Source organism: Eretmochelys imbricata, chromosome 1 (assembly GCF_965152235.1).
Source record: "Eretmochelys imbricata isolate rEreImb1 chromosome 1, rEreImb1.hap1, whole genome shotgun sequence".
Taxonomy (NCBI): domain Eukaryota; kingdom Metazoa; phylum Chordata; order Testudines; family Cheloniidae; genus Eretmochelys; species Eretmochelys imbricata.
Window position 1 is genome coordinate 113,562,572 of NC_135572.1, and position 13,813 is coordinate 113,576,384.

Consider the following 13,813-nt stretch of genomic DNA (forward strand, 5'->3'; position numbering starts at 1 on the left):
AGTAGCAGGAAATGTGTGCTCACTTGGGAATATAGTGCTCAAGGAGCCTCAAGCTAGAATCTTGTAAGTGTAACAACCTTCAGCTTGCTTTACAGAAAATTTAGTATAAAGATTATATTTCTCTACTGCAGAAAGTAGAAGGGGCAAGTACCTAGTTCTCAAGTGCACTTCCCCCTTTGAAACACCCAGTTCTTGATGCACCAAGTTTATACTGGCAGGAAAAGGCTGAGGGCAGACTGTTAGCTCTGCCCCATATACATATGAACGAAAGTGCTTTTCAGGACTGAATATACCCATGTTTGTAGTGTAGAACCAAAAGTGAAGGCACATGGAATTTTATATTATAAAATTAACACCTCCCCATGATTTTTAGTGTTTCTGAACAAAAACAATGACCTGAACCTAAATAATGTATAAAATAGATTAAACTGCTCATCAAGGTCAGTTTTTCTCGTAACAGTATGGCATAGTATTAATTGCCTACCTATGTGACTATCATAGCTTACTAAGGTCAACAGTCATGCAAATACTGGGAAGTGATCTGCAGCAAAGTCCACTCCCCCACATCTATTGTAGGTTTCAGAGTAGCAGCCGTGTTAGTCTGTATTCGCAAAAAGAAAAGGAGTACTTGTGGCACCTTAGAGACTAACCAATTTATTTGAGCATAAGCTTTCGTGAGTTACAGTGAGCTGTAGCTCACGAAAGCTTATGCTCAAATAAATTGGTTAGTCTCTAAGGTGCCACAAGTACTCCTTTTCTTTTTATTTATTGTAGGCACTCATGCTATTGCAATCAAAATGCAGAAAGCTGTCAACACGAGAAAGCACAGATCTTTCAGGAGCAACTCCCCTAATATACAGATTTCTAGTGCAGCATGCAGTTAATTAGTGCCTCAGATTTAGATTTTATGCATTTCTAAAGTCATACACTCTTGGTAAGATTTTACAAATATGCACATACATTACAAGAAAGCGTAGCTTAGAAGCATTTTTCATTGGCAGCATTTTGACATTTATGCTCGGATGATTCAATGGCCAGCTGCATCCATGATGCAGCTCTTTTTGAAGAACCTTATGTTAAAAATACCCTATGCCTTCCAAGATTTGCAGGAATTACTGACCTGAACAGCAGAGAAACCAATAAAGTTCTGTAGACTGTATAGAACAAATTTAGAATAGACCTGTCTGAGGTGGAGAATTTCCAAAACAATTACTTTGGGAATTTCCAGTACATTTGTTTGTTTTTTGTAAGACAGGAAGGATTTTGAAGTTTCAAACTAAAGATTTGATTTTTAGTTAAATCAGTTTTACTAGAGAGTCAGAGTGTGAATGTTGCCCCCACTACTTTAAAAAAAAAATAATCAGAAAGTCTCATGAAGCAGCTTTTACTCAATACACCAAACAAACAGGGACACAGGTGGCCTTAGAAAAGAGTTCCTAGGTCCTTCACCCTACCAGTTTGTAAGCATTTCGGCATATACTACACTCAAGGAGCTAGTAGATACTACAGCACACAAATTATTGAATGCATAGAACAGTACTATTGCATTTCAATATCTTATTAGTTTTATGAAGATCTCATGCAACAGCATCTATACTCCTTTGTAAGGAAAAGTGATTTTTTTGGATGAGATGTATGGCATAATTACTTAGTTTTACACGAATAAAGATAATCAACTGTAAAGGTGTTGCTATTACTCTAGTGTAGTGTTGGCAAGACAGACCAAAGATCAATAACTCATATGGTACTAGATTTAGTATTTGAGAGTTCACAGTGATTATAAAAGTAAAATTGCTTTGATACAGAACTTAATTAGCAGTTATTCAATGTATAAAAAATTAAAGACCTTTCATTCACACTACTATATTCTGCATTAGCATTCCAACTCTAATAGAGTTCAGTAGTACCTCAATTAAGCAGCAAAGACTTACACCATGCTTAACTATACCTTTTGTAAGCCATCCCACTGACTTCCATATTTGAATTATGTCATTTGAACAGGTAAAGTTAAGACTGATCTTAAGTCTTTGAGGACTGAAGCCCAAATGTCTACAGAAATCCTGCCACCGGTCATGTGTTGTACTTAACTATTTAATCATGTGGTATTGCCATTAGAAAAAGAGAGACTTTAAAAATACATGAATGTATTGACAAAATCCTACTTAAATAGATAGCTGTCCATGAAGAGTTGTATATAGTACCGAAATGTAAAGTTTTGAATTCTCTCTTTTGTCTCCTCTCCAACTCAAGTATAAATACATGTTTCCAGACCCTGATGCCTAGCTTCTAAAAAGAGGAGGCCCACAGATTTTACATACCCAATATTTCTTTACAGACCCACTGCCCCTGGCTGTACTTGCAAGGAAATAGCTCTTAAGTATGGGGAGCCCCCATTGCTTGGCTTGAAGCAGCTATTTTCTGGAAATTGCTAAATCCCAGGAGCCCTGCAGATGTTTACACTTAAAGCAAAATATTTTGTTTTAACTTTTGAGTTTCATTATCTCCCAAAGAATGTGTGAGAGTCTGGATGAGGGATGGTCACTCACACAAAGCTGCAAACACCACCTCTCTTCTGCACTACATGTTCAATGGGTTCAGGAGCATGTCACACCCCTGATTTAGATACTGCTTGTCTCCCTGCTTATCCGAAGACATTGGATTTAGGTCTGAGTTTGAAGGACGTTTTCAGTGGCTTCTCCTCCTGCTCCTCCTCTTCCTCCTCCTCCCCCCCTCTGAAAGAGGGGGTGGTGTGGATGATCTGGGTGCGGAATCGGATTTTGTTGAGCCGTGGTTTCATCCTGCCGCTGTTTGAGGCTTTCCTGCTCATCTCCTTGCCCTTGCCCAGGGCTGCTGCCCCCTCGCCTGACTCAGTCTCCTCGCCCTGCCCCTGGTGGTGGTGGGAGAGTTTGTAGGCAATGAGGTTGGAGGGGAGCACCTTGGAGAGCCTCCAGCGCCCGCTCCCGTTGCCCACGACGCCCTCGCCCTCCTCCTGCAGGGCCCCCACCAGGCTCCGCATCTCCTCCGTGGTGCTCTCGCTCAGGTAGTTGGAGGCCTTGCGCCCGCTGTAGTCCCTCACATCCACGTCTGCGTCGTAGGCCCCCACGAGCAGCTTGACCACTTCCAGGTGGCCGTGCATGGCGGCCAGGTGCAGCGCCGTGTACCCGCCGCTGGTGCGCGCGTTGATGTTGATGGGCAGCCGCTGCTTGTGCGCGAAGTTGACGAGCATGGCGAGCAGCTCCTGGCGCCCGTGCTTGGCGGCCCAGTGCAGGCAAGTGAAGCCGGTGATGAAGTCGCGCTTGGAGAGCAGCCCCGGTTCGCAGCTCAGCAGCCCCTCCAGGCTCTCCCACCTGCCGTCCGCGGCCGACAGCATCCAGGCGTGCTCCAGGGGGTCCAGCGCTACCGAGCTCCCCGCGCCGCTCTCTTCCTCGGCGGAGGAGGAGGCCAGCGAGGCGCTGTCTGAGTCCCCCCCGCGGGCTCGGGGGGCCCCGGGGAAGAAGCTCCGTTTCAGCTGGGGGGAGCTGCCCATCATCAACTCGCGGAAGTTCTTGCGGCTGGACCTAGGGGTGGCGCCCCCGCCGGAGCTGCCCGGCGAGCAAGGGGAGCCGGAACCGGCCTCGGCCCCCTCCTCTTCGACAAGCCGGGCAGGGGGAACCGGCTCCTCCCCACCGTGCCCCGGCTGCAGCCCCCGGGGCACGTTGCGCCGCGAGCTCCTCTTCCTGCCGCCGCCCGGGGGCGCCTGGCCCAACCGGGGCAAGTCGCTCCTGCTCCCCGCCTGAGGCGGCTGCTGCGGGCAGCCGGGGGGGCCCTTTCCCCGGAGCGCCCCATCCTCGGGGCCCGGCTTTCCCGGGGCAGCAGGCGCGATCTCCGGCGGCTGCCCCCCGGGACAAGGCGAGGAGTCCCGGCTCCGCGGTGCCGAGTCCGCCTCCTCGTCAGGGGTCACCGCGATGCTGGGCAGCGGCTCCGGCGCCGCGGGGGGATCGACGGGGACGGCGTCCGCGATGCTGGGCAGCGGCTCGGGCGCTGCCGGGGGATCGAGGGGGGCGGCGGCCTCGCTGCCGCCGGGATCGAGGGGCTGGTCACCGGGTGGCGAGTCCTGCTGGTCCGCAGCCGGGGTCCCCGCGGGCCGGTAGCGCCGCCGCAGCTGAACGTACTTGGCGCCGGAGCCGGGCTCCAGGTGCACGGTGGCCACGGCGTTGACCAGCTCCTTGAAGCGCTGGCGGGCCCGGGCGCGGCGCTCCGGCTCCGGCGGGCTCAGCCAGCCCCGGAAATGCTCCAGCAGCTCCGCGTTCCGCGCCCGCCCGCCCCGCGCCGCCAGGAACCGCAGCACTGACTCCGGGCTCAGCGCCGGCTCCTCGGCCATCGCGCCCCACGCTCAGCGCGGCCCCAACCTCGCCGCGTCCTGCGGCGGCTCAGGGCGCGGCGGCCGAGCGCTCCCCGCCCCTCGGTAATGCGGCACCGGCAACATCTCCCGGCGGCGGTTCAATCAGTGCGGCGGCTCGCGGCCCATTATACAGGCGGGGCGGGGGGGGGGTGTCAGGGACCGTCCGCTCGTAGCTCACGTCACCTCCGAGACTCCAGCCCGCCGCGTGCGGGGATCGCCCCGGGCCGGGGGTGCGAAGCGACTGCAGCGCGGCCCCTCCCCTCGGGCCGCCCCCCGCGCCACGCCCCTCCCCGCCCGTTTGCTTAGCCCCGCCCCGCGCGCGGACCCTCCAGCTGCGGCCGCTTACATTCCAACCGCCTGGAGCTTCCCGCGCGCCTCGCCCCTCCCCCTCCCGCGGCGGCTGCCCGGTGTCATGGCTTCCTCCGAGGTCGCTCGGCAGCTGGTGAGTCCCGCCCGGGGGCGCGTGAAACTTTCTCGTCTCTCTCTCTCTCTCTCTCTCTGCCCCCGCCCCTGGTCTCCCCTCCGACCGCACCCGAAAAACTTCCTCCGCCGGGCCGGGCCAGGCCGCAGAGACCCCGGCCCGAGCCGCGCCCGGCCCCTTCCCTCCCGGGCTGAGCGCGTCATGCTGGCCCCAGGTCTCCCCCCCCCCCCCAGTCACCGTCCGCCACAGCCCCTTGCCCCCACGGTCCCTGCTCCCCCCCGCCCCCGCCGAGTCACCCACAACGAGCTCGTGAAACGCCCCCGAGGGAGACTCGTGTGTGGCGAGCTCGCGGCGAGGGGCAGGGGCGGGGGGCAGGGGATTGGGCAGGGTCAGGGTTTTGCCCTTCGGTTTCCGTCCCAGGATCTCAAAGCCCCTTGCGCGCCGCTGGGCGATGGAGGCCCGCAAAGCGGGCGACTCCCCCATTCAAATCAGTGTTTGAAGACTCCGGGCTGTGCCCTCAGAACTGTCCTTCCACGTTATGAGCAAACCAAAGGAGGGAAGCGTCGGTCGGCGTGACACCGTGATGCATTAGCTTAACTTTTATTCTTTCTGAATGCTTCCTTTTCGCTCTAGCCTGTGGTGGAACTTTAAATTTGTTGTTAGCAAGTCGAGATGAGGGGGAAAAAAAAAGCTTATGAACATTGATTCACATAAAAACCATGAGTTTGCTTCAACTGTACTTACAACAGCTTTCACTTGTGACTGCTTTTACATTTGTCCAGGCAAAAATGCTAACAGCAAGGTAGGGTTATGAATACTTGTTAAAATATGTCATTACTTCAGAAGTATTCAAGAAGTAGCCATCTTGAAAACTGTCAATTTGGGAGCCATCCAGACATAGGAATCAATCCAGTGCTATTTAGATTACCAATCATGCAGCATAAATTTATAAAAAGAAAAGGAGTACTTGTGGCACCTTAGAGACTAACCAATTTATTTGAGCCTAAGCTTTCGTGAGCTGCAGCTCACGAAAGCTTAGGCTCAAATAAATTAGTTAGTCTCTAAGGTGCCACAAGTACTCTTTTTCTTTTTGTGAATACAGACTAACACGGCTGCTACTCTGAAACCATAAATTTATAGTTAGAGTATTTGCTATCCATAATGGTTGCGAACTGTAGCTCCCAAACAATGCACAGACATACATTTGAATAAAAAAATCCCCCAAATAATTTCTAATAATGAGCAAATTTGTCAATTTACTTTCAGTTTATAGGTAAAATTGTGAACAGAAATGAGTATCATGCCATAATCCTGTACTGAACCTGTGTACGAGGCCCATACACCTGCATGTCTGTTGACTACAGTTTGCAGGCTCTGTCAGCATTCTAAAATTATTACTAGAAGATCCCATTCTGAGGCTTTGTCTTGCTCAAAATGGCTGAGAGTTGCTGCATATTTACAACAACAACAAAAATCTAATAGTCTTGGTTATGTGTTCACATGCTTCAAGGAAAACCTTGCTCTGCATCCTGGCAAATCCTGTCAACTTTCCACTTCTTCCTTGTTCTTCAGATACACAAATCCCAAACTTGGCCCAAATTCACTTTTATTTTTGATGTAGTGAATAATTTGACAGGTTTCAGAGTAGTAGCTGTGTTAGTCTGTATCCGCAAAAAGAAAAGGAGTACTTGTGGGACCTTAGAAACTAACAAATTTATTTGAGCATAAACTTTCGTGAGCTACAGCTCACTTCATCGGATGCATGCAGTGGAAAATACATGCATCCGATGAAGTGAGCTGTAGCTCACGAAAGCTTATGCTCAAATAAATTTGTTAGTCTCTAAGGTGCCATGAATAGTTTGATTAGCTCATGACAAAAAGACACATCTTCTGTGCTGTTCCGTCTCCGGTGTTGCTTTGTTAGGGACATGAGGGACATCAAAGTGGCCTAAATAACCAGCTGGGGATTTGTCTTGTTTAGAGGAATCCCTGGGTAGAGTTTAGTTGGCTGTTCTTGTGCTTTTCTGTCAGATGAGGCATTTTGAAAGGTGTGTGACCAAAGTGCTGAATGCTGATGATCCTTAGCTGGGGGCCATTGTAGTGACATAGATTAGAGAAGTATTGGTAGAAGTGTGCCCTGATTACTCCCAATCGGAGAAGTGCGAAGTCTCTTTTCCTTCACTTTCCAGACTTGCCCCTAGATTCAGTGCTGAACACTGCTTCGGTCCATCCAAAAGAAGTAGCCCATTGCGTTCCATTTTGTGAATATTTAATTATGCTTTATATTGCCTTATTGGGATCCAGGAAGTGGGCGGGCTTTGTTACTAAAGGATCCCCCCCCAGCCTAAGGGGGGGGTCCACAGGACCTGGAAAACCAAGTAATTACGGGGGACAACTAATGAACAACAGGGACGGGAGTGCGGTCAAAGGGTCAAACTAAGGGAACCGGATGGGGACATTGAGCAGAGGACCCCGGAGAGCGCCCACTGCTCCTCAAAGGCGTCAAGGGAGTCAGTGGACGCTGCCCAGAGGAACTCTGCCCGGAGACGTGAATGGACAGAGGATCGGAAATAGGCCTCACAGTCGCAGGAGATTCCATCTGCCAACCTCCTCACCCTGGTTTTATAGATGGCCACTTTAGCCAGGGCCAGGAGGAGGTTGACTAGGAGGTCCCGTGACTTAGTGGGGCCACGGTCAGGGAGTGCATAAATAAGGAGGTGAGGGGAAAAGTGCAAACAAAACCTTAACAAAATATTCGTGAGGAGCCGGAATAGGGGCTGCAACCTGGCGCATTCCAGGTGGACGTGTGCCAGGGTTTCCCTCATGCCGCAAAAGGGGCAGGTGTCCGGGATTGGGGTGAAACGCACCAAGTACACACCCGTGCTCACGGCCCCATGAAGGAGCCGCCAATTGATATCCCCGGCGGGCTTCGGGACTAAGGTGGAATGTAGGCTGTCCCACCGGGGCTCCTGACCCTCTAGAGGTGGCAGGAGGTCCCGCCACTTTGTGTCAGGGCAGGACGTGAGGGTGAGGACATGAAGGGTGTGGAGCACGAGCATGTAGAGATGTTTCTTTGGCACGGTCTGGAACCGGACCGGCCGCAGCTCGCGGAGCTGGCTCACGGTGAAGGGGCGGAGGGATCGGTCGGGTCCACGGGGCAGGGGCCCGAAGAAAAGGTCCGGAGGGCCTGGGGTGGGTGGGGCGCGCCCTCTCGCAGTACCCGGTCGAGGTAAACCCGAGCAGTGGGCGGCAAAGCGGCCCTCACCTCCTGAAGTACGCGCAGGGGAGTACAAGGTCTGGAGAGCCCCATGCGCTGAGCGAGCGTCAGGGGATCCAGCCAGTCTCCCCGGTCGTAGTCCAGGAGGTCTCCGATTGCAGTTTTATATTGCACGTTGCATATAGCATTCTGTATAGAAAGAATTATAGAGGGAGTAAACTAGAGAACAAAAGTTTCACAGGCTGGACTCATGACTCTTTTATATGAGCAGAAGGGAAAAACTGCAAAAGACTAGCATAAAAGAAGAGTTGAAATTTAAAAGATAAATATGCCACATAGTATTCTTGTGGGTTAACTACACTGAGAGGAGATTTGAAAAAATGCAGTATCAGCAAAAATGAAATGTGATGGGGATTTAAAATTTATCAGTAAGCTTACGGATTTGGAGAGGCAAGAGAATTCTAGATAGGGCAGCACAAGCTAACAAACATTACACAGGAGAGTAGCAGGGAGGGGAGGGGACCAATATAAAAATGGATGGGACAAGTTTGAGGGTAGTTTGGAAACACAATTTTAGATTGGATTGTAGATATTATAGTTAGAGGGAAGTGGAGACAAATAGTCTAATTTCTCAAATTAACAAATAGTAGTAAAGTGCTCCAGACAATTTTAATTGAATGGGGTTGGCATTCAATCTTCACAGAAAAACAAACATAAAATTTCTAGGAGAATTTCATTGTGATTCAACAAAGGAATTGTATAAATTACCAATACATAATATGAATAGAATTGTAAGACTGCTTATGATGCAAGTGTGTAAAGTACTGTAGCTATGCCTGAAAGAAAAGAAACTAGAATAATTGAAGATGAGCAATCCTGCAGCAGGAATTGCTACAGTTCTTCTTTAGAATAGAAACTTGTCTTCAGTGTTGTTCAGTATAGTGTGAAAGCTTGTTGTTTAGAAGTTATTAGGATTTGAAAGATACATTGTAGTTAACTTATTAGTCTTTTAAGTATAACATACAATTTAAATAACTGCACTCCTGCCCCTTGCTATAAATACTTGTATGATATAGTTGAGTTGTAACCAAAAACTGATGTTTTCATAGCTCTCATATTGCAATTTTGTTCAGAAAAGACATTTGCCCAACAATTTTCTAAAGCAGTTAAGTCAGTAATACTGCCATTTTACAATTTTATAAGTTAGTCTGCTTGTAGGTGCGTTATGTCCCATCCTACTTGACTGCTAACTATTTTCATCCATTGGAAAACCAGGTGATAATGGAGTTAAGACTGAAGAAACCCCCAAACTTATTACAGGGTTGATCAAATACCACAGAGTTCTTCTTGGGGTATGTGTCTGTGTGGGTCCCACTATAGGTACACATGTGCCACGTGTTGTATGAGATCAAAATCTGTTGAATAGCAGTGTCCGTTAGACTTGCAGCTGCCTCTATGTGCTCCTGTTGAGGGAAGAAAGTACAGAGTGATCACAACCATCCCTCTGTTCCCTCTTACTACATATGGGAACAAGACAGAACAAGTAGTGTCCGCCCACTACCCTTAGTGGAATTTAACTTCAATTGCAAATTAGGTAGTTAGGGTTAACTCCCTTTAAAGTATTTTTCCCCCTGGTACATCCCCTTAAATTTTATTTGTCTCTCTGCTTTTTGTCCCTCTGCACATGCCAAAATGGTAGATTCAAAGCCCTTGGATTTCAACCCATGTCAATCCTGAATGGATTAATTCCATTCACTGACAGCTACAGCTACTCTCTGTTTTGTCTTGGGGAAGCGGTGTGCAAGACTGCTCAGTAAGAATGAGGCAGTCCAGAGACATTCAGCTGAAGCTATATCTCCTCAAGAAATGTATGAGAAGAACTTGAGACCCTAGGCGCCAATTGCGTGGAGCTGGAACATCCAACGGCAGCCCCCCTGCCAGAATCTCCCCCTCTCCCCAGTGCCTCCTGCCTGCCGGTAGACCCCATCAATCAGCACCTCCCCTTCCCTCCCAGCGCCTGCTGCAGATCAGCTCTTTTGCGGTGTCAGGAGGCGCTGTGGGGGAGGAGCAAGGGCGCAGGGCGCTCAGGGGAGGGGGCAAAACTGGGTGGGAGTGGAGAGGGAGTGGGGAAGGGGTGGAGTGGGGGCGGGGCCTGAGCGGAGCCGGGGGCACCCCTCCCCCCAGCAGATTAGAAATTCGGTGCCTATGTATGAGACCGCAAGGAGTGAGGATCAATATACAAAACTGATCAGACATCTGATAAGTCTCTGTCAGCTAGTACCCCTGCCAGGCAGCATGCAACATCCAAGGTTGGTACCTGTAAAAAATCCTCTGTGTTGTCAAGTAGGGATCCAGCATCAAGGAGTGCCCCGATACCAATTACCACCCTTACACAGAAGACTGTTACCGTTTCCTTGCTGAAGCAAGGAAAAATCGAAACACTGGGATGCGCATGGCTCCTGGCACCAGTCCCTTTCTTCCCATAAATAGAGGCCCAAATCTTTGCTCTTCAGGAAACAAGTGCACTAAGCCCACTCCTCAAACAGACAAGTGATGTGGGCTCAGTCTCTGGCTCAGCACCAGAGAAGCACAAGCCATGCTCAGTAATTAGGTATGTTTCCAAACACTGACATTGACACTGGCATTGACGCTGGCACCGAGATTGGCACCATCGATGGAATCTTTGTTAGTAGTGGCTGATTCTATGTTGGAGAAGATAAACTATGTCCCAGGCATCACCATTGGCACCAGTTTTTCTACACTTGGTACTGGTGTGTGTTTCTGAACTTTCAGTACTGAGGTCTCCTCAGTCCTCAGTGCTGCCTCTCAATGATGTTTATTCTTCATCTCCATCACTAGGACACACCTTCTGTTCTTCATCCAGCAGGGAGCCTTTCATCTCTCAGATCACCAAGGTGAGAGTTTCTCTACAAACCAGAGACACTCAAGAGCCCAAGTGTATCCACCTCTGGCATGGCAATGGCCAGGTCAACCCTATCAGAACCAACCTTACCAATATAATGCACCATCTTCTCTTTGGAGCATACTGGTGACCTCCATCGAGAGCATCTAGGAGCCAGTCTGCTTCCTATTGTTCAAGGAGGCATAGAGGGATCTTGATCTCCTTTTGCATGCCTTTGCCAGACCCTTTCCCACAGATGAGGAAGAATAGCAGTATTTTTTTGGTCATGGCCAAGCTACACCAAAAAGCCCAACTAACAAACGTTTTAAAATGTTAGGTTATGTTTGAAGACATTAGTTACATTCCTACTTTAGACAGAGAAAGGCTTGGTCTACACATATTTTTTTGTACCAGTATGATTATTTGGGCTAAGGGTGTGCTTTTTTTTATTATTATTATTTTTTAAATGAAGTAGTTGTACCAATACAACCCCCTTGGTGTGGTTTCAGGTTATACTTCTGTAAAGGTACATATACTAGTATATCTTCTTCCCCTTCCGGTATGGGAATAAACTCCATTATTTTGGCGTAAGGCATCTTTATATCAGTATAACTGTGTCCGCACTGGGGAGGGTGTATACTATTTTAACTATGGTGGTATAGTTAAAGCAGTACAAATTTTGTGTTTAGACAAGTCCAAAGAGAGTGTTTACCATTAATAGCTGCAGTGAAACTGAAACCAAAGAGTCAGCAGGCGGGCCTGTGTGTGGACAAGAAAGTGGGAGGAAGAATACACGTTTGGTATTGCAGTTGGACCCGCTCAAAAGATCCTTCTAAATACCAGCACAGGAGAACAAAATCTCTTCAACTGTTTTTCAATTCTAAAGAATTAAAAAAAAAAAAAAAGAAGTAATGTGAAGTCTGTTTATTCACATCTGAAACTGGTAACATAGCAGAATTTTCTGATGCATTCTTGATCCATTGCTGATTTTGCACCTTCAGCAGCTGATGCTATTTAAAGAGTGTTCTGCTAGAAAGAAGAAGATAGGATGATCTTGTGGATAAGGGGCTAGGCTGGAACTTGGGAGATCCAGGTTCATTTCCTGGCTCTTTCACTTTTTCTCTTGGAGTGTATACAAATCAATTAATGCCATCTGTGACTCATCTGTAACATGAAGACTTCTCTATTGCACAAGGAAGTTGTGAAAATAAATCCATAAATGCTTGAGGCTTCAGATAACTGTACACATCTGTGCAAATATTTTATTAGTTAAATTTGTCCATGTACTGGTTCTGAAATCTGTTTTACAAGTTAGTCATTCTCATATCTCACGTCTGAAATGACATTTTGTACCTTGTGGTTTTATACTCTAAGAATAATAATATGAAAATATAATTTCCATTCATAATTTATGTACTGAGTGAAGATAAGAAATATAGTAAATATGTTGTACCCATATAGTTACATTCTCAAATTTGCTGCTGTTCCAAGAATTCATGTATCTGAAGAAATTTTGAAAATGATATAAATATCTCTGGCAGAAGTTGAGCCACTCAGTTTCCTGACCAAAACACTCATCTACAAGTATCTGATGTGGCAGAAGTTCAAGGACCCAAGGAAATAAGCCAAGTTGGACTTTTGATATGAACTACATAACACTGCTATAGTCAAAGTATTTGTTGTGTAGTGAAGTATGGTTATATTTAGGAAATTAATCATTAAAAGGCATCCTGTTGTTGCACATGTTTACTATACTTCAGTGCCATTATCCGCTTTGCAGTGAAAATTTGTTCTATTCTGTCATCTTCATTGTTAATGAACTTGGAAGCTGAATTCATCATCTGGAATACTTTTAATTTTTTTTATTTTTTAAAGTAAAAGGTACCAGATTAACAGCTATAGAGACTGGGTCCTCTATTTTTCCATTGAGCAAGTACAGAAAGTCCATCGGTAGCTTTCTCTATGCGACTCTGTTGATGGATTCAAATCCTGACATAGATGGATTGATGCCATTTGTTGTTGTGTTTTTGTAGACATTTGTCCACTGAGACTGTTAGCGACTTACGCAACATAGCAAACAGTTGCATGGTAATTTAGGATACAACTAACATAGTCGGGATTTAGGCCAATGACCAGGATATGAAAGACATAGTATCCCTCTACAATTGTGCTGAGACTCTAACATCCTCTGTGTGTCTCAAATCTTAATTGTTGGTGTTATAAAGAAATAATATAGCTTGATTTTTGTTCATATACCAGGTTGTATCTTCAGTTTTGTTAGACAGAAGTGCTGTTCTTGTGTTCACCTTCATGGCTTATATAATCTTGTCTTTTATGTTGCCTGTTGTCCACTTTGCTCCATTAGGGACTCCATGTCCCATTTGTTTGTTTCAACACCCATCTCTGTCTCTTTTTTTATATTGGCTCCCACACATTGGAGTGCCTTTCCTGAGGTATTTTGTCATTTTCTCTTTTTCAGATTGTGACTATATTTGAACTTGTTAACTTGTTAACTTCAGTTAACACCATGTTAATTTTAGAAGCACCATGTTCAGTAGTCCTAAAATGTAGTGTTTTCTCCTTAAATTGTTTTTGTCTATGTACATTTTTCCAGCACTATCAGTCTAATATGGGAATGAGAGTAGCCTTTAGCCTCACACATGAAAATCAAGAAGAGAATGAATAAATATTTAAATTATTATAAGAGATGTGTGCTAGAAAGATTCAGCGCAGTTTCATAAGTACTAAACTAACATCAAAAGGCCTGACTGAAATATGTCCAAACATATTCAGTGTAAAGGATGACACTTTTTTCCTTGAGCTTCTAAATTTAAATAAAAATCCCCCAAACTTAGTGAAGTAGGCAAAGGCTAGAATGTAAACCCAGGTTAA

The 13,813-nt window shown here is 47.1% G+C and overlaps 2 protein-coding genes across 2 annotated transcripts in view; one reads left to right on the plus strand and one right to left on the minus strand.

The window, feature by feature from the left end:
- Positions 1-2,075: 2,075 nt before the first annotated feature.
- Positions 2,076-4,360, minus strand: SOWAHC (sosondowah ankyrin repeat domain family member C). Its single transcript, XM_077807083.1, has one exon. It carries the CDS (start codon positions 4,358-4,360, stop codon positions 2,642-2,644), a length of 1,719 nt encoding a protein of 572 aa, XP_077663209.1. The 3' UTR covers positions 2,076-2,641.
- Positions 4,361-4,706: 346 nt separating this feature from the next.
- SEPTIN10 (septin 10) overlaps positions 4,707-13,813 on the plus strand; it is a 50,021-nt gene continuing 40,914 nt past the window's right edge. The window contains exon 1 of the mRNA XM_077814108.1: positions 4,707-4,823. Coding sequence (XP_077670234.1) covers positions 4,794-4,823 — 30 coding nt within the window. The 5' untranslated portion in view covers positions 4,707-4,793. The remainder of the gene's footprint in view (positions 4,824-13,813) is intronic.

Bases quoted from the DNA above. Each gene is read 5' to 3' on its own strand.
- SOWAHC (XM_077807083.1), bottom strand. From the start codon at position 4,360: ATGGCCGAGGAGCCGGCGCTGAGCCCGGAGTCAGTGCTGCGGTTCCTG.